The 23,031-nt window shown below is 48.4% G+C and overlaps 2 protein-coding genes and 1 non-coding gene across 5 annotated transcripts in view; 2 read left to right on the top strand and 1 right to left on the bottom strand.

Annotated features, from left to right (window-relative positions):
- Positions 1 to 274: 274 nt before the first annotated feature.
- Positions 275 to 20,112, bottom strand: DESI1 (desumoylating isopeptidase 1). 2 transcript variants are annotated; one of them, XM_004771236.2, is made up of 6 exons: positions 19,732 to 20,086; positions 8,538 to 8,559; positions 7,522 to 7,591; positions 5,030 to 5,139; positions 4,237 to 4,359; positions 275 to 2,761 (listed from the first exon to the last, which is right to left on the bottom strand). In XM_004771236.2, the coding sequence occupies exons 1-6, from the start codon at positions 19,817 to 19,819 to the stop codon at positions 2,671 to 2,673; spliced, it is 504 nt and encodes a 167-aa protein (XP_004771293.1). In that variant the 5' UTR covers positions 19,820 to 20,086; the 3' UTR covers positions 275 to 2,670. The 2 variants fall into 2 exon arrangements, with proteins under 2 accessions (XP_004771293.1, XP_044939718.1); XM_045083783.1 differs by lacking the exons at positions 275 to 2,761; positions 4,237 to 4,359 and adding an exon at positions 13,975 to 14,019 and having other exon boundaries at positions 5,120 to 5,139; positions 19,732 to 20,112.
- LOC123393109 lies at positions 9,291 to 9,397 on the top strand. The gene has a single exon (XR_006607840.1). It is a non-coding gene; the product is annotated as a U6 spliceosomal RNA (small nuclear RNA).
- Positions 20,113 to 20,238: 126 nt separating the features above from the next.
- Positions 20,239 to 23,031, top strand: part of XRCC6 (X-ray repair cross complementing 6) — a 36,323-nt gene continuing 33,530 nt past the window's right edge. For both annotated transcript variants that reach the window (XM_004771231.3, XM_004771230.3), the window contains exons 1-2: positions 20,239 to 20,341; positions 20,976 to 21,059. In XM_004771231.3, coding sequence (XP_004771288.1) covers positions 20,984 to 21,059 — 76 coding nt within the window. In that variant the 5' untranslated portion in view covers positions 20,239 to 20,341; positions 20,976 to 20,983. The remainder of the gene's footprint in view (positions 20,342 to 20,975; positions 21,060 to 23,031) is intronic.

Raw genomic sequence — 23,031 nt, 5'->3', positions numbered from 1 at the left:
AGCCCAATGTGGGACTCGATCCCAGGACGCTGGGATCATGACCTGAGCCGAAGGCAGCCGCTTAACCAACTGAGCCACCCAGGCGTCCCCTTTTCCCCATTTTTGTAAACCAATGGTGAAAGTCATGCGTTCTTCCCTGCTAGTGTCACTTCTTATCCATAAGGCTTACGACCAAGCAAAGGCAGACTATCCAGACTCAGCAAGGTTAAGCTCAGAGGCAGACAGAAGCCTGGCTATGTTGGACGCATACCGTGACCTTGAGGCACTACACAAATGCGGCAGGCAGAAATGAGTTTATTGCATTAGAAAAAACACCAAAGAAACCAGCAAACACCTCCATACAAGACAGTTATTAGTAGTTTGACTTTAAGGGCGAAAAGGAATCTCAAAGGTACAGCTTTATTTTGGGGAGGGGTGATGGTCTCATCCGTCCTCTTTCCCTGTCCCTTTAAACCAATGGGCCTCCATGGAGGTGTCCGCCGTGTGATACGATTACACACATGGTTCGGTTTTCGCTCTGCTCGCCTCGCACACCCGTGCGGAGCTAGCTGGTCACAATGAGCCCGCTCCTGGGGTTCTGGGATTGACCAAGACATGTGAGGATGGGGTTAGGGGTCATAGCCTGAGCCTAGGCTTCCAAAATGAGTGACAGGGGGCCTTGGATGGGGAGAGAGAGCTTGGCTTCCTGGAGAGCTCTGAGAAGACCCCACAATCCCCAGGGCACAGGCATTGGCACAAATGGCTGCTGGGCATGGAGGGGGCTTTCAATGAACCGAGTGACTCAGTCTCTCAGGGTAGCACTTTGGCTAACTTCTCCTGGGCCTGGAGTGACTGCTATTAGGAGTGAAGCCAGCTGAGCCTGGATATGGGGGAGAAGGGGGTGGAGCCTGTGTTGCCCAGTGCCCTCTGGCTAGAGCTGAGAGTTCTGGGAGGAGAGGTCTGGAGCAGAAGCCTGGACGAGAGGGCTAGGCGAGGCAAGCCGGAATAGGAGAGAAACTGGGCGGGAGGCAGGGCGAAGGCCTCCACCAACAAGCTGCCCTCCTGGGAGGGAGAAATCCAGCCTGAAACCCATTCTCCATGAGCCCAATTCTGCCAGTAGGTCCACATTAAGTACAGTCTCTGCTGGTTTCTGCTCTCCAAAATGACCCTCAACATCAAAGCTGGTCACTGTGGAGGTGCCCCTGGTCAGGTCACAGACCAACACTAAGGGAGAAAACCATCTTTTCCTCTAGCTGAGACCCCCATGGTGCCAACTGCTAGGACTAATGGCAGAGACAGGAGGGGATGAGGCCAGAGATGAGCAGCAGCTTTCTGAAAAGCAAAGGCACCTGCTACGGGCCAGACCCAAGGAAAGAGAACATAATTCAAGTCTGAGGAGAGGCAGGAGCTGTGGCGGGAGCAGCCCACAGATGCCAGGGCTGGGACTCAGGGACCCGGCAGTTCTACATCCCTTTGCCACACTCACTGCCCCAAACTTAAGAGAGGCACGTGAAAAAAAGGAATCGGAGAGCCTCTCCAGAGAAGAAACGTCCAGATTGTTCCTCCCTATAAGCTCCTGCAGTGGCTCATTAGGAAGGTGCCCAGGCAGGCTCTCAACAATGCATCCTTAAAGTCCTAACGAAAACGGAAATAACATGTGCCTTCAAAACACATTGAGGATAATGTAAAAAATCTCTATTGGAAACAATTCACAATTTTCTTGCCACCTTAATTCTGCATTATTACTCTTTCTACATCAGGGATAGTTTCCTAGAGCAGGAGTTCTTCCTCCTTGGTCCCTGGCCAAATATTGCCTATTGGTTTGGGCACTGGAGGGGGGTACAGTGACTGCAAATAACCTACATTATTACTTGTAGACAAAAGGCCTGGGTCTCTGGCACTCCAGCCCAAACCTCCACCGGGACAGGCCAGCTACGCTGAGGAAGAGCAGCCCGCGGGCAGCTAGGCAGCTTCTTCAAAATTGATGTCAGAGGATTGGCAATCGGTAGGTGGAAGGAAGAATGGCTTTATCCTGTACTCTCTGGCCTGACACCTGCTGTCACTCTCCCTCGATCCTGAGGCTTCTGGTCGCTCTAGGCCTGGCCCTGTGGCCTTGCTTGGGGTAGGGAGGGACGGTAAGAGAGGTTGTGGCTACAGAGTTCACTTGGGTTGGGTCAGTCTTCCTGAGAGTGGTCTCAGGTGCACCAAGTCCTTTGGTTCATTTAAAAACCAGAGTCACTGCTTCTGGGATGTCGCAACTGGTGCTTCACAAATGTCGTAAAACTCACCTGGGTCTCCCAGGTGGTGACAACCTGGGTAGAGCACGGGCGGTCTGTGGAAAGAGGTGCTAGGTCGGGGCTCCCCCAAACTGTGCCTCCTGCCTTCTGCTGAAACAAACCCCCTCCCTTTCTCCAGTGCGGAGGACGCTCAGGAAGCAGCGTCAGAAGTGAACTCACAGACAAGACAGCCTTAATAAATTAGTATAATACTATTAGAAGGGATGGCATTTTGTTCTGTTTCTTAGCAGCATTGTCCTACATGCAGCCTGATGACATCCTTCCCTGGGAAATTTAAAAAGCCGTCCCCTGGTTGTTAGCTCTGATGTAAAATTATAAAATAGAAATCTGGTAGGGTTTGTTTTGTTTAAAAAGGAAAAGCCCCTGTGAGGCAGGGCGGTCCCATGCAGTCCTGTTAGCTTTGGCCGTTGGGTGGGCCCACAGGGCTCCCTTCAGGAGGCTGAATCCTGGGGTCCAGGAAGGTCCGTAGGGCCTGTCCGAAGGGCCTGTGGAGAAAAGAGACCCAGGGGCTGGGGTGGGCTGGGTGCAGGCCGTCACAGCTGCGCCCACGGGGGCAGGGGTGCCACCAACCAGGAAGAAGGACAGCACAGCCTCATTCAGTTTTGTCACCTGCCCCGCAAGTGACGTCATCAGGGGGGCTCTTGAGACAGCCTGCTCCGCCCTTTTACCCTTGGGGTCCCCGCCTCAGTAGACGCTGCCATCTCAGTACCTCACTGCTAGATTCTGGTTAGCTCGGTGGCTTGAACGGGCTGGCGACACACAGGGAACTAGAGCTTTCTGACCTTTCTGTACCAGAACATTGCCAATACCGGAGTCTGAGAGATTTTCCAAAATTCCTATGACCTTAAATCAGGGACCCACGACACATCTCAGTTACTGGCCTTCTTTTTCTTCAGTGGACAGTGCCCTTTTTGAAAATCAAGTCCAGATTTGAAGGGGATGAAGCATTCTCGAGCATAAGCAGATGAAACTAAGATATATCAGCCCTAAACCAGATAAGTCCTGGAACTCCACGCATCAAATAACAGCAGCAAGAACATTCCAGCTGCTTCTACTTGCTTAGGGCCCCATAACCCAGATCCCTTAGCAACGCTTACTACCTCGGGGTTCAACACACCCACTGAAGTACACGCAGGAAGGGCCAGGCCCGGGAGGGCTCTCCCCACCAGGACACAGCAGTCCTGTTTCCTCTGCGAGTTTTTCCTGAGGGGTTCCTACCCACGTGCGGAAAACACCTCACCTTGCCGAGCCTGCTAAACCTGTCAGGACCTCTGGTGGACAGGGCCCCAGTTCAGGAGAAACTGAGTCAGAGTCAGCAGGTGGGACAGGGTCCTGGAGTGGGTAGAGGCTGCCTTAACATATTCCACAGCCAAGATAGGGAAGGGTATGATGGGTTTGGGTGTGCGGGCCCTTTTAGGGGACAGTTGAGACTGGGACGACTACATCAGATGGGAGGGCTGACCGGGTGCTACAAAGGCCAGGAGGAAGTTGTCTTTGAGGGCCTCAAAGAGCTCACAGTACAGAGGAAGCAAGACCAATAAATGACATTTACAGACTAAGCCACCATACTAATGCTCCGATCTATTCTTAGCTTGTCCATGTAAAAGTGTTTTATATTCATGTGCTTCTGGGGAGGGGCCTGCCTCATGACCAACATGGCAGACAGATGCCTGGACGGTGTGTCAGTGCCCTAGCTAGATTCGAGCGGGTTCCTAAGTCCTGTGGTTGCACTCCGGCCAGGGCAGAGCAGGTCCAACTCCAGGGAGGGTGAAGGTCGCACAGGCGGGGACCAGGGACTGAGAGGATGGTGGCGGCCCCTGCTGGCAGGTGCCATCACAACAGGGCGCACCTCCCACGGGAGGATTCTGCTGAGAGCCAGGGAGGGCACACGTGGGCCAGACCCACGCACGGACCGTGAACAGGGCTTTCAAGGGCAGGGCCAGAGACCAAGGCCACTTACGTGGATAGAATTTCAGAGGGAAGGTCGGTGATGTAAGAAGGGATCTTCCGCCCAGTCAGGAACTGCACCACTTCGTTGGTGAAGGTGTTACAGTTGTTTTCAAAGACATTGTAGGACTCTCTCCTGCGCGTTGTGGGAAAGGTTTAGAGAACAGATCAGAGGGGCAGCGAGCACGTATGTGCAACAACTCAACCCAAGTAACGGCATGACGAGCACAGCTGAGTCCGAGCCCTGGCATTCTCCTTCTCTCTTACACTCCCGAGGGCTGCTGGATTTGCCACCGGGGACTCTAAGACCCCAATTTTTAAAGGAAGGAGGAAATAAAAATGTATGGCTCCTCTACTGTTTCAGGAGAATCTTTGTATTCACCAAAGCAGAGCTCAAGGGTTACAGCTGAACGTTTACAACCGCGGATTAAAGCTTCTTGAAGAGAGAACCTACTCAGGGTTGCGTATCATCCCAACCCCTCCACAAACCCTGTTTTTGATTTCCCAGGACAAGGTACTTGCCCGGTACGGGCTGTGAGCAGCAGCTGCTGATTTGAGTCGGGAGGAATAAATAGCCCTGCCCTCAGAGTTCTGGCAGAAGGTAGGCTCGGATGGACTACGAGCCTTGGAGCAATGCTGAGCTCTCCTTGGGGGCAGAACTGCCTTCTCTTCAAATGTATTCAGCCAATTCTGGGCCAGACCTTGTGCTGAGTGCGCTAGAGGATGTGAGCTGGTGGCTGCCCTCCAGGGCCTGTTATCTAGTCGGGGGACAGACCTGACTAACCACCGCCCGTGTCTCCACTCACCGGAACAGAGACTCCCTCAGGGAGGAGAGGTACTCCTGAAAGAGTTCTTCTGTGACTTCCGTGCTCCCCACATCAACCACAGAGTCTGGGGGCCCAAGCAATGTCCCTCCCTAAAAGAGCCAACCCAAAGAAAGTCATTAAGTCACTATCTCCACTGAATTTTTTTCATGTGGCTTCCCATAGAAGGCCACCAACGCTCTGTTCCAACAACGTTTAACTTTCAGAGCACCCAGGGCAGACGAAGAGTGTTATATCCTATCGGATCAGGCTGCAATGGTTTAAGAGCTTCCCGTCAACTCTCCACTGCCACGTGCTGGCCATGTGGCTAAGAAGCTGGGCTGCTGGTTTCTGGCGGGGCCTGGGGAAGCCAAGTCTCTGGCCGGTTGGACCCCTTATGCTATCTACTCATCTGGTTGATTAAAAAAATAGAAATCCAAAAAAAAAAAAAGAAATCCAGAACCTGAAGTCTCCCTTTGTCTCCAACATGCCTGATCCCAAGGGCACAACAGGATATTCAGAAATGGCTAGCACTTGACAGGCCATCTTTCTAGGCCTACATTTAAGCGTCTACAGCCAGTTTTCTCTTGTGACACACTTGATATCCCTGGGAAGACTGGGAAAATGTGAAGGACTCTTGAGCGATCTGGTGGGCTGGCAAATACTTTCACAGCTCAGCTCTATTTTGATCTGTGAAGATAATCTAATAATGGTGATAGGGTTCCCCAGGCAAGGGAGTTAATGGGCCATGGAAGGCCTACAGAAAACCCTCTGTCATGGGTTAACAGACTGCCACAGCAGACCAAAGGAGAGACTGAGGCCAAGGGGGAAACCGGCCAAGGGTGAAGCAACAGATCACTGGGGAGGACAGAGCTGGGAAGGGGCTGGGGAAGTAAGGGAGAGGACTCCTGAGCAGAGCTCCTAGCAAAGATCATTCATTCATGCAACAGCTATTAAGCACCTACTGTGTGCGTGACATTGTTCTAGGCACGGGGGGTGCTCGCTTCGGCAGCACATATACTAAAATTGTTCTAGGCACGGGGGAAAGCGTGGCGAGCAGGGTAACTATGGTGGTCCAAGAATAATGGTCTCAGAATTGTAAAGACTGAAAGGTCACTAGTTGAGTCCCTATCGTTCACTCATATGACAAACACGCATTGAGAACTTACTAGATGCTGGCCTTACGCTAGGCACTTGGGGTATGATGGGGACAAAACAGATGAGATCCCTGCCCTCATGGAGCTTATAGTCTAGCAGGAAGGCAGACCAAAAAAATCCCATAAACCAATGCATAATTATGAGCTGCAATAAGGGTCTTACTGGAAAAATACAGAGCACCACCAGTGTGTACGGCAGGGGACCTTTCCAGTCGGATGGGTTTGGGAAGATTTGCCTGAGAGACTAACACTGAACTCAGATCTGAAGGACGGAGAGGCAGAACCAGGTGAAGGATCAGGGAGGTGGGCTTAGGAGTGAGAGTTTAGTGAGAGCTAAGTGAGAGCTTAGGTTCCAATGTCCATGGAATGTTCCAGAAGTGAGAAGGGGGTGGGGGTGGGAAAAGGCACCACCTGAAAAGGTCATGCAGAGCTGGAGACCGAGACCGGATCAGAGAGGGCCCAGAGGCCAGGTTAAGCTTGCTGGGTTTTATTCCAAGAGCAGTAGGGGGAGTTCTGACAGAAACAGGGGAATGCCACGATCAGATTTTCATTTTGGAAAAGATCACCTCGCCCCCTGGGGGGGGGGGAGTCCTGACGGAGGGGGAGCAGAGGTACTTCTGCGGTCCAGGCTAGCTGTGAGGGTGGCATGGACGAAGCTGAAAGCTCTGGAAACAGGGAAAGAGATGAAGAGAGAGAGACTGACTTAAGATACATTTACAAGGTGGAATTAACTGGGCTTCATGAAGGATTTGTTAGAGAAGGTGGCGAACTGGTGAGAGGAAGAAATCAAAATGCCTTTCCATTTATGAGTACCAAAATGAATGGTTGCCTGGTCTTTGTTTGACTACCTCCTGTGAAAACCCTTAGATAGCTAAGGAATTTCTTGGAAAGATGCATGGACTTTAGAGGCAGAGTCCTGACTTATACCCTGGTGCTAATTACTGGCCCTATAACTTGGGGCAACACATTTTACCTCTCTGAGCCCTCATCCTTCAGCTGACCACTGGCTAAGTTCCTACTATGAGCTAGGCACTGAGCTGGTGATGGGGACAGAGGGCGAGACACAGTCTCAGGTCACAAGGAGCTGACACACAGCTCCCTGCAGAGACTCAGGAACGGTTGGTTCATCTACCGTATCACACTCGGTGGGACCCAGAGGGACCCCCAAATGCCAAGGGAGCAGAGAGGAAGCTAGGGAAGGGCGTTCTTGAGCTGAGTCTTAAGGTAGTTAGGAGGAACTATGTCACAGGCCAACATCCACTGGGCTAAAAGCCCAGACATACAGAGTGGGGACCCCAGGGACCTGAGACGGGGAAGGGTGTGAGGGAAGCCACTCACTGGGGGACAGCTGGAGATACCACCAACGCCGAAGTAGAACTCATCCTTGTGCACAACTATGGAGGTGTGCCTGCAATGCAGAGAAGTGAGTCGGTAAGCCAGAAAACTTAAAACTGGTCTGGGAAAAAGCAAATACCCCACTGGAAGGAGAGTAATTTCTGCCCAAGGATAGGACTTACAAGGTCAACAGCCTTATGTAACTAACCAAAGGCATAAATATCCTACAGAGTTTCTCATCTTTGGCACTACTAACATTTGGGGCTGGAGAACTCTTGACTGGGGGGCTGTCCTGTGTATTCTAGAAGTTTAGCAGCATCCTGACCTCCCCCCACTGGATGCCAGGAGCACCCCATCCCCACCAGCTGTGACAACCAAACCTGTCTCCAGACACTCGTCTGGATTGTTCTTGGGGGCAGAACTGTCCTCCTGGAGAACCGCTGCTATAGATCATGTCAGCAGAGGGGAGGCCCTGGATTCACCCTGACACTGAGAAACTGTTAGTTGACCTATGGTTTCCTCCTTCATGGAACTGAGAACCCAGCGACCATCTTGTCCGACAGGGAAGGATCGAGGACAGAGGCACCAAAGTGGACGCGTTTCAAGACAGACATGTGGGGCCCTTGAGACTTCTGTAGTTAGAAAGCCTTGGTTGGGCGGGTGGGCACAACATCATCCTGCCTTTCTTTAGAGCAGGGTCAACCCCAGCACCACTGCTATTTTTGGGGCTGGATAATTCTTTGTTGTAACGGCTGTCCTGTGCATGGTAGGGTGTTTACAGCAGCAACTCCGGCCTCTACCCACCCATCAAAAATGTCTCTAGACACTGCCAAATGTCCCTGGGGTGAGAGTCAGGGCACAAGATTACCGCTGGCTGAGAACCACCACTGCTTTAGAAGTCAGAAGTTTGATGGCAGGGAGTGCTCGGTTTCAAGCTGGAAGCTACAGAGACCTGAAACGCACAGGTACTGCTTTGTTTCAGAAACTAGCCAATCCATGTGGAGTCCCACCCAACTTACCAGATGCCTTCCAGTTGTTTCCCTGTGGAGAAAAGAAGAGATTTAGCCACTCTGGGATCAGACTCCTCTCAGCCTGAGTAAATTCAGACCATCACCCAAACCCAGAGTAACCCAGGGGGCACCTGGGTGACGCAGTCGGTTAAGTGTCTGACTCTTGGTTTCAGCTCAGGTCATGATCTCAGGGTCATAGGATTGAGTTCTGCACTGAGTGCAGGGTCTGCTTAAGACTTTCTCTCCCTTGGGGCACCTAGGTGAGTCAGTCCTTAAGCCTCTGTCTTTGGCTCAGGTCATGGTCCCAGGGTCCTGGGATAGAGTCCCACATCTGGTTCCCTGCTCAGCGGGAAGCCTGCTTCTTCTTCTCCACTCCCCCCCTGCTTGTGTTCCCTCTCCGGCTGTCTCTTTCAAAATCAATCAATCAATCAGTCAATCAATCTTTGGGTGGGGGCGCCTGGGTGGCTCAGTCGTTAGGTATCTGCCTTATACTTGGGTCATGATCCCAGGGTCATGGGATTGAGACCCGCAATGGGCTCTCTGCTCTGTGGAAAGCCTGCTTCTCCCCCACTCTCTCTGCTTCTGTTTCCTCTCTGTCAGATAAGTACATAAAATCTTAAAAAAAAAAAAAAATCTTTGAGTTGGGGGAAGAATTTCTCTCCCTTGAGGCAAAACAAAACAAAACAAAACTCCCTCCCTCTCTGAAATAAATAATCTTAAAAACAAAACCACCCAGAATAACCTATTAAAAACCTTTTGGGAGTGCTCGCTTCGGCAGCACATATACTAAAATTGGAACGATACAGAGAAGATTAGCATGGCCCATGCGCAAGGATGACACGCAAATTCGTGAAGCGTTCCATATTTAAAAAAAAAAAAAAAAAAAAAAACCTTTTGGGAGACTTTCTAGGAATGCATTTCTCCTCCAATAAGGTCCTTAGGTCCTGATACAGTTATGTTGTGTTAACTAGAATGCAAGGGGACGCCTGGGTGGCTAAGTTGGTTAAGCAGCTGCCTTCGGCTCAGGTCATGATCCCAGCGTCCTGGGATCGAGTCCCACATCGGGCTCCTTGCTCCGCAGAGAGCCTGCTTCTCCCTCTGACTCTGCCTGCCACTCTGCCTGTGCTCGCTCTTGCTCTCTCTCTCTCTCTCTGACAAATAAATAAATAAATAAAAAAAAAAAAAAAAAAAAAAAAAACTAACTAGAATGCAAGATAAAAAACACTGGTACAGATGTCCCCGAATTTTGTGTCTGCTTTTTTTTTCCCCTTCAGGGTAAATTCAACTTTGTCTTTTTATTTTTACTTTTTAAACTTTATTTATTTTTAAAAAATTTTAGGGGCGCCTGGGTGGCTCAGTGGGTTAAGCCGCTGCCTTCAGCTTGGGGCATGACCTCAGGGTCCTGGGATCGAGCCCCACATCGGGATCTCTGCTCACCAGGGAGCCTGCTTCCCTCTCTCTCTCTCTACCTGCCTCTCTGTCTACTTGTGATCTGTCTGTCAAATAAATAAATAAAATATTTTTTAATAAATTATTTATTTATTTGACAGGCAGAGATCACAAGCAGGCAGAAAGGTAGGCAGAGAGAGAGAAGGAGAGGCAGGCTTCCAACTGAGCAGAGAGCCCGACTCGGGACTCGATCCCAGGACCCTGGGATCATGACCTGAGCCAAAGGCAGAGGTTTTAACCCACTGAGCCACCCAGGTGCCCCAACTTTGCCTTTTTAATTTCTTTGTCTCACATACAGAGACAACAGAACAATGGTATAAAAAGGCTATTATCCATTTCTTCATTGAGCATATGTGAGGTGAAATCCTTCAGGAAATGACAGAGCAAAACTTGACAACGCCATCCATCTGAATAGTCAATCCAGATGTATTCTATACCTCCACATGGCAGAAATGATGTTAGGTATGGAAATGAAAATATGAACAGATCATTCTCCTGCCTGTAAGGAGCCCAAAGTCAAATGGAAAGAGAGACACACACATAACTAAGTAAAATACAATGTTGATAGGCTCTCATTATAGAGCGGTATAATTATAGAGTGCTAAAAATAAGATGTTATATATAATAAAGATAAGGAAACTTTATAAGCAGCAATTCAACCAGGGAACAAGTAGGGGCAGGAGTGGTCCTTTCTGCCGGAGTGAATATGTGCAAATGCACAGTTGTGATAAAGACAGGTTAGAGAAAAGAGGGCAGTGATGGTGACAGGAGGGAAAGCGGCTAGCAGGGGCACCAGCAAAGTAGGGTAAGCCTGGACAGAAGGCTGCCCTACACTGGGGGGGCATTTGTGGTTGTTAGGCTGTAGAGTGCCTCGATCAGATCCATGTTTTTATTTTTATATATTGTTTTTAAAGATTTTATTTATTTATTTGACAGACAGAGATCACAAGTAGGCAGAGAGGCAGGCAGAGAGAGAGAGGGAAGCAGGCTCCCTGCTGAGCAGAGACTTACCCCGCTCAGATGAGGGGCTCAATCCCAGGACCCTGGGATCATTACCCGAGCCAAAGGCAGAGACTTTAACTCACTGAGCCATCCAGGTGCCCCTGGATCCATGTTTTTTTAAAAGACATCTACATCTTGTAAAAGAACTGTAGGGGCGCCTGGGTGGCTCAGTGGGTTAAGCGTCCACCTCTTGATTTCAGCTCAGGGTCTGATCTCAGGGTCCTGAGACTGGGCCCTGCAACAGCTCTGTCCTCAGCGGAGAGTCTCTTAAGATCTCTCCCTACCCCTACTCCTCCTCCCCTCTTGAAACAATAAAATAAAATACAGCATCACAGTGTATGGTACCCAGAATTTTGATACATGGAGACTATACTAGGTTCAACGGCCTTGGGGAGAAGGGTAAAGACCTCCAAAAGATAAATTTTACCTTAGGATTGGTTGTAAAATCTAAGAAGAGATTTCAGTATGTAGGGAATTAACATGAAATACTGTGTCTATTTTCAATACAAACATTTCATTCCCTGTTAGTGTGGCCAGGCTAAATGCAGTAACAAGGAAAAGAAAATGTAGCAGAGTTCTGTCTCTCCTTCAGTTAGGAGACTAGTGTGCTTTTCACTAAGAGACCTGCTACTTTGGCCCACAAAGCCCAGACAGACAGAGGGATTCAGGCTGGGGTTTCTGAGGTAGCTCCCTAGACGGTGGGGCAGGCTCTGCCCTTATCCAAACTGAGCTGAAATCCCACAGAGGTGGCTGAGAAACAGACTGGAGGCTGCACGGCACTGGTCACCCACTTGGGACAAGCGTCCTCAAAGGCAGCTTCCGCAGACGTACATCCTTTATGATCCTTACTCTCAGTTATCATTATTCTCACGACATCCTTATGCGGTGGAGTAGGGCAAATATTTATTAACATCATTTTACAAACAGGTAAATAAAGAGGCATGGTTTGTCTGGCATAAAAGCAAGGAGGAGAAACCACGATACGCCAATGTACTCGTTGGAGCAGTTCAGGGAGAAACATAAGGGCAGTTGCTCAGCAGCCTGTCCTTGGGAGGAAAAGAACAAGGACCACGGTCTCCTCTGTCAAGTGACAGCCATTGGAAAGTGGAACTAAACTGATTTTTAAAAATTTTGTTGGCCAGGGGCGTCTGGGTGGCTCAGTGGGTTAAACCTCTGCCTCCAGCTTGGGTCATGATCCCAGGGTCCTGGGATCGAGCCCCACATCGGGCTCTCTGCTTAGCAGGGAGCCTGCTTCCTCCTCTCTCTGCCTGTCTCTCTGCCTACTTGTGATCTCTGTCTGTCAAATAAATACATAAAATCTTAAAAAAATATTTTTTTTTGTTGGCCACACTGGGGCGGGAGTGAGTAGGAGATGATGATTTGAGACTGAATTAGGTCACAGGGCCATTTTGGAACATGAATTAGGCTCAGTGGATATTAGCACACTAGAGAGAAGCAGATTATTTTCCCATTAGGATTTCGTCAGCAGGCCCAAGAGTGGGTGGGTCAGATGCCTGCATGTCTCCAAGCTTGCTGGAGCATCTAGGGCACGGATTTCAAGGGCTATGAAGTATGCACATGAAAACAAATGGAAGGCAGGGATATCAGTCCTGTTTCCATCAAGAGTAACAAAGAATGCAGAGTGAGGTCTGCATTAGTCAGCATTCCACTGACTGTGAAAGAGGTGAGTTAGGATACAAAAGCCAAGGAGAAAATACTGCATCCTGGCACGGGTGGCACATAGACATACACGCTGATTGCAGGACAGGCTCGAGATCAGCCCCTGGAATCCTGCTGCTGTTCAGCAAATGTCTGTTTGGTGATGGGGCAGCACGGGGCTCTGTGCAAGTAGCATTAGGTCACCGGTATAAATGCAGACCTAGCTCACCTCCCATATTCCTCTAATGATAGTGTTCTTATTTATTTTGTTTTAATTCCAGTTAACATGCAGTATTATTGATAGTGTATTTATTTATTTTTAAGATTTTATTTTTTATTATTTAAAAAATTTTTTTTTAAGATTTTATTTATTTGACAGAGAGAGAAATCACAAGTAGGCAGAGAGGCAGGCAGAGAGAAAGAGGAGGAAGCAGGCTCCCCGCGGAGCAGAGAGCCCAACGTGGGGCTCGATCCCAGGACCCTGGGATCATGACCTGAGCCGAAGGCAGAGGCTTTAACCCACTGAGCCACCCAGGCGCCCCCAAGATTTTATTTTTAAGTAATCTCTACACCAAATGTAGGGCTTAAGCTTACAACCCCGAGATCAAGAGCCACATGCTCCACCTACTGAGCCAGCTAGGAAGCCCTTGATAGTGGTTTTATTTGGCAATGCTTTTTTATTTTTATTTTTATTTATTTTTTTTTTTTTAAAGATTTTATTTATTTATTTGACAGACAGAGATCACAAGCAGGCAGGAGAGGCAGGCAGAGAGAGAGAGGTGGAGGAAGCAGGCTCTCTTCTCTGCAGAGCAGAGAGCCCAATGCGGGACTCGATCCCAGGACCCTGAGATCATGACCTGAGCTGCAGGCAGAGGCTTTAACCCACTGAGCCACCCAGGCGCCCGGCAATGCTTTTTTAATATATTAAAACATTTTTTAGGTTTATTTACTTATTTTTAGTACTCTGCACCCAGTGTGGGGCTCGAACTCACAACCCTGAGATTGAGTGGCACGCTCCTCCCACTAAGCCAGCCAGGCGCCCTTAACTGGCAATGTTTTCTTTTCTTTTCTTTTCTTTTTAAGATTTTATTTATTTATTTGACAGAGATTACAAGTAGGCAGAGAGGCAGGCAGAGAGACAGGAGGAAGCAGGCCCCTGCTGAGCAGAGAGCCCGATGTGGAACTCGATCCCAGGACCCTGAGATCATGACCTGAGCCGAAGGCAGCAGCTTAACCCACTGAGCCAGCCAGGCGCCCAGCTGGCAATGCTTTAACCTGCTGGTTGGCTCAGCATCTGCCAGATTACCAGCCACATGAAGGGGTTAATGTAACTTACAAAATCAGCTTGCTCTTCTCTGGGGCCACAGGATAAATATTGAATCTAGGTGGGAAAGAGGTAAAAGGAAACATTTGTATAATGTAAGTGGGCCTCTGTGCCAATATTGTAAAGAAAAATAAAAGGCTATTGGCAGGGCTTTCCCTTCCTTTAGGCAAAGAAAGGTTATCACAAAATCAAATGCAGTACATTGTTAAAAACTGAGAGGGTATTTTATTTTACTTTATTTATTTTTAAGATTTTATTTATTTGACACAGAGAAAGATCACAAGTAGGCAGAGAGGCAGGCAAAGAGTGGGGGGGGCAGGCTCCCTGCTGAGCACAGAGCCCAATGTGATGCGGAGTTCGAACCCAGGACCCTGAGATCAGGACCTGAGTCGAAGGCAGAGGCTTAACCCACTGAGCCACCCAGGCACCCCAAACAACTGAGAGGGTATTTTAATTTTTTAAAAAAAGTAGGTTTAAAACTACTTGATATTCCAATGCTAGGATTCCTTGGAGTCAGTACAGGATTCTTTCCTCGTATAAAATAACTGACTTAGGAGTTCTTTTCCTCAGTACTGAGAGAGTTCCCTTTAACTCTTGCTTGTTTTCATTAGTCAGGCCTTATTGCAATGCTTTGAGGTATGTCTGCAACATTCCGCCATTCAGCTAGGCTATATTTACTGAACACCGGTCACGGTGCTAGACTCTGGATAAATCCATAGAGTTCTTGCCCACAGTGGAGCTTCCAGTCCAGTTCTGGGGGTGTGTGAACACTGATGAGGAAATAAGCAATTACAGGGGTGCTTGGGTGGTTTAGCCAGTGAAGCATCTGAATTTTTTATTTTATTTTATTTTATATATTTATCTGACAGAGAGATAGAGAGCACAAGTAGAGAGCGCGGCAGGCAGAGGGAGAGGGAGAAGCAGGCTCCCTGCGGAGCAAGGAGCCCAATGCAGGGCTCGATCCCAGGACCCCTGGGTAGATGGTAGATGCTTACCGACTGAGCCACCCAGGTGCCCCAGCAGCTGGCTTGATTTCGGCTCAGGTCATTATCTCGGGGTCATGAGATTGAGCTCCACGTTGGGCTTCGTGCTGAGTGTGGAGCCTGTTTAAGATCCCCCCACCCCAAAACCACTGCCCTGCCGCCACCCCACCCTGCTTGCAAGTGCTCGCTCTCTAAAAAAGAAAACAATTATGAAATAGAATGATAAATGCGATTAAAGTGGAGCATAGGATGTTATGAGCACATACAGGGGACACGTGACCAAGATTTGTGGGGTAGGGGTCAGGGAAGTTTTTCTAGAGAAAGAGACATGTTAGTTGAGAACTCAAGGATGAGCAGAAGTTAGCCAGGCCAAGCGGAAGTGTTATGGCAGGCAGCATAGCTTTTGAAGAGCGAAGATGTGCTGAACAGGGGGTGCCTGGGTGGCTCAGTGGGTTAAGCCTCTGCCTATAGCTCAGGTCATGATCTCAGGACCCTCGGATCGAGCCCCATGTCAGGTTCTCTGCTCAGAGGGGAGCTTGGTTTACCCCACCCCCCCCCAACTGCCTACTTGTGATCCCTGTCAAATAAACTCTTTAAAAAAAAAGTTTTTATTTATTCATTTGACGGGGGGCGCATACACGCAAGTGAGAGCAGGAGCTGGGGGAGGGTCAGAAAGAGAGGAAGAGGCAGACTGCCCCTTGAGCAGGGAGCCCCAGGCCCTCAGGATTAAGACCTGAGCCAAATGCAGATGCTCAACTGACTGAGCCACCCAGGCACCCCTCAGAATTCATGTTTTTTACTTCATTACTTTTTGTATTACAGAATTAAGCGAAGAACTGGGTCTAAAGTAAAATCTCAAATATTCATTAGATTGCATTCTGCCAAGAAATGAATATGTTCTATATCCTTCTGTCTTTAAACCTGAGAACAATTTTGAGATAGGCTTCTGAAAAAAATAAAAAATAAACATAACCCTGAGATACGTGCATGCACACAAAACTTTAGATTAGAAAACAATCAACAAATATGATGTATTCTTATCACAATTGAAAAAAAAACCCAAGCACCTCTGCATTTGTCTCTATGTCCTTTAGCACTGAAAAAGGTCATGAAATTTAAATAACAGCCAAAATTATCAAGAGGAGGAACTTAAAGGATAATTATTATAGCTAATTATCTTGGGCAAATGGTATATTACGAAAAAGAGGTATAATCAGCTGTCTATTAGAACGCTAAGGATAAATCTGGGACCATTTCATGGTGAATGAAGGACAGTCGACCAGAAATACCTTCATGCGAAGCAATTATTCTAAGAGACTGGACACTGGATGGGATAAAACTGTGGAGTCTCCAGTGGAGGAGAAGGGAATTACACTAGGCTTTCTCCAGTCCAGTCATGACTATAATAGAGCTAGAGGGGTCTTTTTTTTTTTAAGATTTTATTTATTTATTTATTTATTCGACACAGAGAGAGAGACAGACAGACAGACAGCACACGCACAAGTAGGCAGAGCGGCAGGCAAAGGGAGAGGGAGAAGCAGGTACCCTGGGCTCCATCCCAGGACTCTGGGATCATGCCTTGAGCTGGAGGCAGCCACCCAGGTACCCCTAGATGGTGTCTTTTAATGAGGAACCATCATAACAAGAATAAGGTACAACTGATGAGGCCACACTAATTTAATATGGCAAAATGAGTGCAATGAGCAATGATCATAAATCCATAATTATGAATGGCACAGAAACACTGAACGCAGATCCTTTTCTCATCCAAATTTGAAACACTTGACCAAAGATGCTTTTACAAACTTGAAAAATTATAAAGGGACACGTTACACAGTAGAGCGGATATAACAAAATGATTGACAACACGAGCCCTGAAAGTCAGAATGCTCGTGTTTATAACCTAGCCCTGCCACTTACCAGCTGTGTGAGCAGGGGCTAGTTTCTTTTTTGGCGGGGAGGGGGGGGCAAGTCTCTTTACACCTTATGTCTCAGGTTCCTCAAATGAAAAATGGAAGTAATCACAGGACCTACCTCCCAAAACTATGGTGAGGATTGTAACACACACAAAGTACTCAGAAAAAAAGTGTGTGGTTCATGGGAAGTTCTCAACAAATGCAAACTATTAATATGCTTCTGGAAGTCATATAGCAAAAATCAGGAAATAAGTGGACTTTCTAAAGGTTCAAATATATTTGGGAATGGGAAATCAATACACTGGTATATACCCAACTTTAAGGTTGGTGATGTTTGGACAGGGTGAACCAGTATGGCAATGCCCATTTTCCAAAAGTTTCTAACTCTAGAAAGTAGTGATTACTAGCTTTGATAATCCTTTCATTACTTTTGCAAAAGCCATAAAAGCAATATGGGAGACAAGGGATAGAGAAGAGAGAATTAGGTTTGCAGGCAAGGTGATGTTCTCAGAAATACCACTGCGGGCAGATGTGCCAAACTCGTGAAGTTCCCATTTTTGCCCGTGATCCTTCTAAGATTTCTCATCTATTAAAAAAAGGAGGGGGCAGGGGGCCTGTCTGGCCCTCCCCCTTCAGTTATGGCAGTTTTCCCTTCACCCATGATACTCCACAAAGGCCTTCTTTCAGTTCCAGCACAAGGCCAGGCTCTATCCTACCTCCCAGCCTTGGCAGATTGATCTTCCTCATGCCTAGAACACTAGAACTCCCTCACCACCCTCCTGTGACTACTACTTGATCCTTGACTTCCCAACTTAAGTCACTCCTTCTGATACCCTTAAAGTCAGGTTTCTCTTGTTACTTTCAATCTCAGCACCCTGTTTGCTTCTTGCATGGCCTAACACTTATCACATCCCCGGTGAGCAGCTCCAAGATGGCAGTGAACATTTTGCTCAATATATTGTCCTCAGTTAAGCTTAACACATGGACTCAAAAAACAATCTATTGGGCGCCTGGGTGGCTCAGTGGGTTAAGCCGCTGCCTTCGGCTCAGGTTGTGATCTCAGGGTCCTGGGATCGAGTCCCACATCGGGCTCTCTGCCTGCTTCCCTCTCTCTCTCTCTGCCTGCCTCTCTACTTGTGATCTCTGTCTGTCAAATAAACAAAATCTTAAAAAAAAAAATATTGAATGAATCACATAGCAGTGATTCCCTAAGGGCATTTATAGCTATGACCAAAGTAACCAAATAATGGCTCCATTCCAAGAAGTTTAGTTGGAACTTGACTGATGTAATCTGTTAGCCATTAGCACCTTCCTCCATGACTTTGTAAGTTTTGCTTTCAACTTTGCCTTAGTCATTTTAACAACTGGTGATCTGGGCCCAAACTTCTAGCCAACAATGGCCTGGCTACATAACAATTATAAGAAGAGCTTATTTAAAATGCAGATTTTTGGATCAAAATTCCAGAAGATTCTTATTTAGTACCTGTGTAACGAGGCTCTAGAATCCATAAATTTAAAACTTCGCTTATTTTGAATAAATATATGTGTGCAGTACACAATTCGAAAGGTACAAAAAGTTTACAGTGAAGTCTCCCTTCTATTCCCGTCCTCTGGCATCAAGTTCCCCTTCCCATAAGTTACCACTGTTTCAATTTCTTATGTATTCTTCCAGATAATTACCTGTCTACAGGAGCATGTATAAATCCTTTGCTTTAAACACACTGAATATTTAAAGAACTGTTCCAACTTTGTTTTCTCTACTTCCATTGACCAAAACTTGTTGAAAGTGAAGTGATCTGTATTTTTAACAAGCATCCCAGGTGATTCTGAGGTAAAGCCAACCATCAGTAACCACTCACTGGCCCAGGGTTGAGATTAAGTGCAACTCACTATGATACACCAGAAACTCAAGGTCATTGAAAAGATGCCTCCCAAGTAGTCTTGTTACTTGACTTCGGCCCTCTTGTCTTACCAAGATGAACTAAAACACTCTCTAATGAGTCCATAAAAGTAAGGAAAAACTAGCCATTCCAATGGATGTTGCCAAAGCTGTTCAATTCCTGGAATCCTTTCCCGCCCAGAATCCACTGAAATCACAAACGCGACAACTTCTATGTTAGAGGAGACCTTTCGGTATTTGGGTTATAATGAGGTTTGACATGCCGCGAACTAGGGCTGATGTTCTCTTCTGGTCGGGAAGTCGTTTAATGGAGCACACCTGAAATACGTCCTTTACTAACCCTTACTGACACAACAGTATCCAGTCCTCCCCTAGAATTGCTTTCTAACCATCTGGACAAAAGCAATTAACTTAAAAACTGTTGAGAAGACCGCACTGTCACTCGAGTTCGGGCTCCAGTAGCAGACCTGACTTCACCTCCACCTGGGAGCCACGGCTGGGCCCCCGGGCGGCTCTAGCTTCCTACTCCCATCTACCCCAGAGACTGCAGAGTGTCCTTCTGGCACGGAGGGAAGGCTCTCTAAGGGCCACCGGGGACCTCCGCAGTGTCCCCTCCACTACGAGGGGCACCGCGCAGTAGGCATCCTCATCTCCCCTACACTCGGTGGAGGAAGGGGTGTAAAGCGCTCCCGAAGTGGGGCAGGGGAGCCGCCGGGCTGCAGCGCCGGCTCACCCCACGGCTCGCAGGGGGCAGGGGGAGGGCGTGACTCGCCTCCATCCCTTCCTCCTGGATTCAAACGCGAAGTCGGGAAAGTGGCGCTCCAGGGGCCCGAACCTCAGACCTCTCCCTTCTCCACTCGCGCTTTCCTGCATCCTCTGGGCCCCGCGTCCCCACCACGAGCCGTGGTCCAGGCCTCCCTACCTCTGCCGGCCGTCCCGGCACCCTCTTGCCCGCCCCCAGCCCCCTCACCCAGCATGATGGGGCTGAGCCGCCGGGCCAGGCCCTTGGACAGGTCGTACACGTAGAGCTTCACCGGATAGAGATTCGGCGGCTCCATCGGGACCCGTGGCGGCGGCTGCCACGAAGTCCCTCAGGCACCCGGCAGCGGCTTGGACCTTCCCGTACCCGACGGGGGAGGGGAGCGGAGGGAGCGGGGGGGACCGAGCCCAGGCCCGGCCTGAGGGGCGGGGGAAAGGCGGCCCTGCGCTACACGCGCCCCCGCGCCCGCCACCGGCAACGACTACTGTGAGGTGACAGAGCCGGGACGGGCAGGGTCCGCGCGGAAGAGGGGGCGGGGGCGGGGGCGGGAGCGGAGACGCACTCTTGCGCATGTGCTACCGTCCCGACGGACGACGAGGGGCGGGGTTTCGCGGAAGGGGGCGGGGCTTTCGCTCAAGGGCTCGGATTCGTTCGAGACAGTAGTGGAAAGCGGGTGGGGGAAGTGGGCGTGTCAACTTGAGGAGGAATGTGCGCGCTATGCGTGATGACGTAACGGGCGTTGATTGGGAGCGCGAACTGGAACCCCTGCGAGCGTGGCGCCCCGCCTTTTGTCCAAATTGATCTCTTCGTTGTTTCTAAGGTAGGCAGTTCGGGCTTTTCGCTTTGTCCCTTGCTTTCCGGCCGGGGCTGGCCTCAACGTGCTTCGCTCACTTAGTCTTGCGCGCCCCTCTAGCCTCCCCGCGAGGCAGCGTCAGCACGAAGTGTGCAGACCGGCGGGGTAGAGACTGATTCTGGTTCCCGTCCCCTCCTCCGTGGGAGGCGGCTCCTGGCCTTGAGGCCAGCCTGCAGTGAGGCCCTGTCGCTCGGCGTGGCTGGCCCAGGAGTTGGGGGAAATTTGGGGGCGGGATGAGTGGGTCCGCTAGAGTATCTAGTACCCTGGAGCAGGAATTCCGTAGGTCCAGATGGTGCTGGAGGCCAGACGGGACCTTCAGGTTGGGCTGCCCCAGCACCCCAGTCAGTCGGAGGGCCGCTACGAGCCCTGAAGCGGCCCTGAGGGATAGCGGAGGTGAGGCTGCCGCTGGAATGATGCCTACGGCCGTATACTAGTACATCTCAGTTACTGAGAGCTCTGGAGGCAGCAGGATCCAGCATCCACATTCCTCACCAGTAACCTTGAGACTTTAGGGCGGATCTCATAGGAGCCTAGGAGTCGATATTTTTAAGGGTTAAATTTGCTTCTTACTGATCATAACTTTCTTTCACCTGGTGAGCAGTAAACAATATGTCAGGTTGGGAGTCTTATTACAAAAACGAGGGCGATGAGGAAGAAGAACAAGAAGAGGGACTTGAAGCAGGAGGTAAGTGACTTCAACGTGTGCGCAGTTCTGTGTATGACTTTCCCTGTCTCTGCTTTCTAATGGCTTACCCTGCCCTCCCCAGAGAATCTCAAATGCTTTTCTTCCTTTGAACTTTGCAGAGCTATCCAAGGCTCTTTTACTCAAGTCCTACTCCAGTGCTTGAGACATTTGTACCCTTCAACTTTTACTGGGTTCTGGTAGGTAGAGAGACATCTGTTGAGCTCCAGTCAATGACCCTGAACATTGGTACCTTTTGTCACCTTAGGTGGCTCAGGGAAGACCCTTCCTCACCCAGGAGAGTTGTTTTACTCATTGTAGGACCTCAGTATAAAAATGTCTTCACCCTACAATAACTGCAGCAACCAAAGCGAAAACGTGAGCAACACAGTTACGAGATTCATTCTCTCACCATGGTCTCAGGCGTGGTAGTAACACAAAGGATAAAGGAAGAGAAGTAGGGGGGACATGTAGTTTACATACTGGTGAATTTAAGTCCTGGGTAAAAAAATTTTAAAGTGTTTTTACTAAAAGTGAGAAACACAGGAAATGTATAACATAAAAGAAAATTTGCTGTAATCTACTGCCTAAACACTACTATTGCCAGCTTTTTGGCATTTTGCCTATTTCCTTCATTGAAGGAAGTTTCCTTCATCTTTCTTTTTTTTTTTTTTTTATTTTATTTATTTATTTGACAGAGAGAAATCACAAGTAGATGGAGAGGCAGGCAGAGAGAGAGAGAGAGAGGGAAGCAGGCTCCCCGCTGAGCAGAGAGCCCGATGCGGGACTCGATCCCAGGACCCTGAGATCATGACCTGAGCCGAAGGCAGCGGCTTAATCCACTGAGCCACCCAGGCGCCCCTCCTTCATCTTTCATTCTGATATTTCTTAACTATGTATGTCTGCTTTTCTTTGTGTCTGATTTTTTATAATCATAGTGAATATATGTTTTTTCGTTTTCATTTGCACCAGTCTTCCAAAAACAATTTTAAACATAGATTTTGTGTTCTGCCTTTTTTCCTTAGTATATTATAGATATATTTTCCCATGTAACTACATATATGTCATCTTTATAACTCATTTTAAAGGTACTGTGATTTTTTCACTCTGCTTCCCATTGGACATTTTAGTTACTTTCAATTTCTTTTTCTTTTTCTTTTTTTTTTTTTTCAAGCTTTTATTTGTTTATTTGGCAGAGAGAGAGACACACACAGCAAGAGAGGGAACAAAGCTGGGGGAGTGGGAGAGGGAGAAGTAGGTTTCCTGCTGAGCAGGGAGCCTGATGTGGGGCTTGATTCCAGGACCCTGGGATCATGACCTGAGCTGAAGGCAGATGCTTAATGACCTAGCCACCCAGGTGCCCTATTTTCAATTTCTGACTTTAATGAACAACATTGTTGTGGAAAATTTTGTATAAGGGGTTTCCCATATCTTATGTTCTTTAGATTGCTAAGAGGTAGAATTCACTGGGTCATGATAGAATTTTTGTACAAACCATAAGAGACTCTTAATCTCAGGAAACAAACTGAGGGTGCTCTAAGAGGGGGTGGGGGGGATGGGGGTGCTGGGTGATGGACATTGGAGAGGGTATGTGCTATGGTGAGTGCTGTGAATTGTGTAAGCCTGATGAATCACCGCCATGTACCCCTGAAACAAATAATACATTATATGTTAATAAAAATAAATTAATTAAAATGAAAAAAATTTTTGTTTAGGGCTCTTGACCCGTAATCGCCATATTTTATAGATGGGAAATTATATTTATTGTATTAAAAGCAGCAGTGTGAAAAAAAAGGGAGACAACCAGACATTTTATGTGTTTCTTTTTTTTAAAGATTTTATTTATTTATTTATTTGAGAGAACACAAGAGAGAGATTGAGCAGGTGAGTGAGCAGGCAAGGACAAGCATGGGGGAAGGGCAGAGGGAGAAGCAGACTCCCTGTTGAGCAGGGATCCTGACTGGGGCTCGATCTC

The sequence above is a fragment of the Mustela putorius genome, unplaced genomic scaffold, assembly GCF_011764305.1.
Source record: "Mustela putorius furo isolate JIRA1106 unplaced genomic scaffold, ASM1176430v1.1 tig00000738_pilon_pilon_pilon, whole genome shotgun sequence".
NCBI lineage: Eukaryota > Metazoa > Chordata > Mammalia > Carnivora > Mustelidae > Mustela > Mustela putorius.
The sequence above is the reverse complement of the archived record's forward strand: the minus strand, read 5'-3'. Positions and strand labels throughout refer to the sequence as shown.

Bases quoted from the DNA above. Each gene is read 5' to 3' on its own strand.
- DESI1 (XM_004771236.2), bottom strand. From the start codon at position 19,819: ATGGAGCCGCCGAATCTCTATCCGGTGAAGCTCTACGTGTACGACCTG. The intron at 8,560-19,731 runs GTGAGGGGGCTG...TTTTCTCCACAG, and splicing joins GCTCAGCCCCATCATGCTGG to GGAAACAACTGGAAGGCATC. The intron at 4,360-5,029 runs GTGAGTGGAGAC...CACAACGCGCAG, and splicing joins CTGAGGGAGTCTCTGTTCCG to GAGAGAGTCCTACAATGTCT.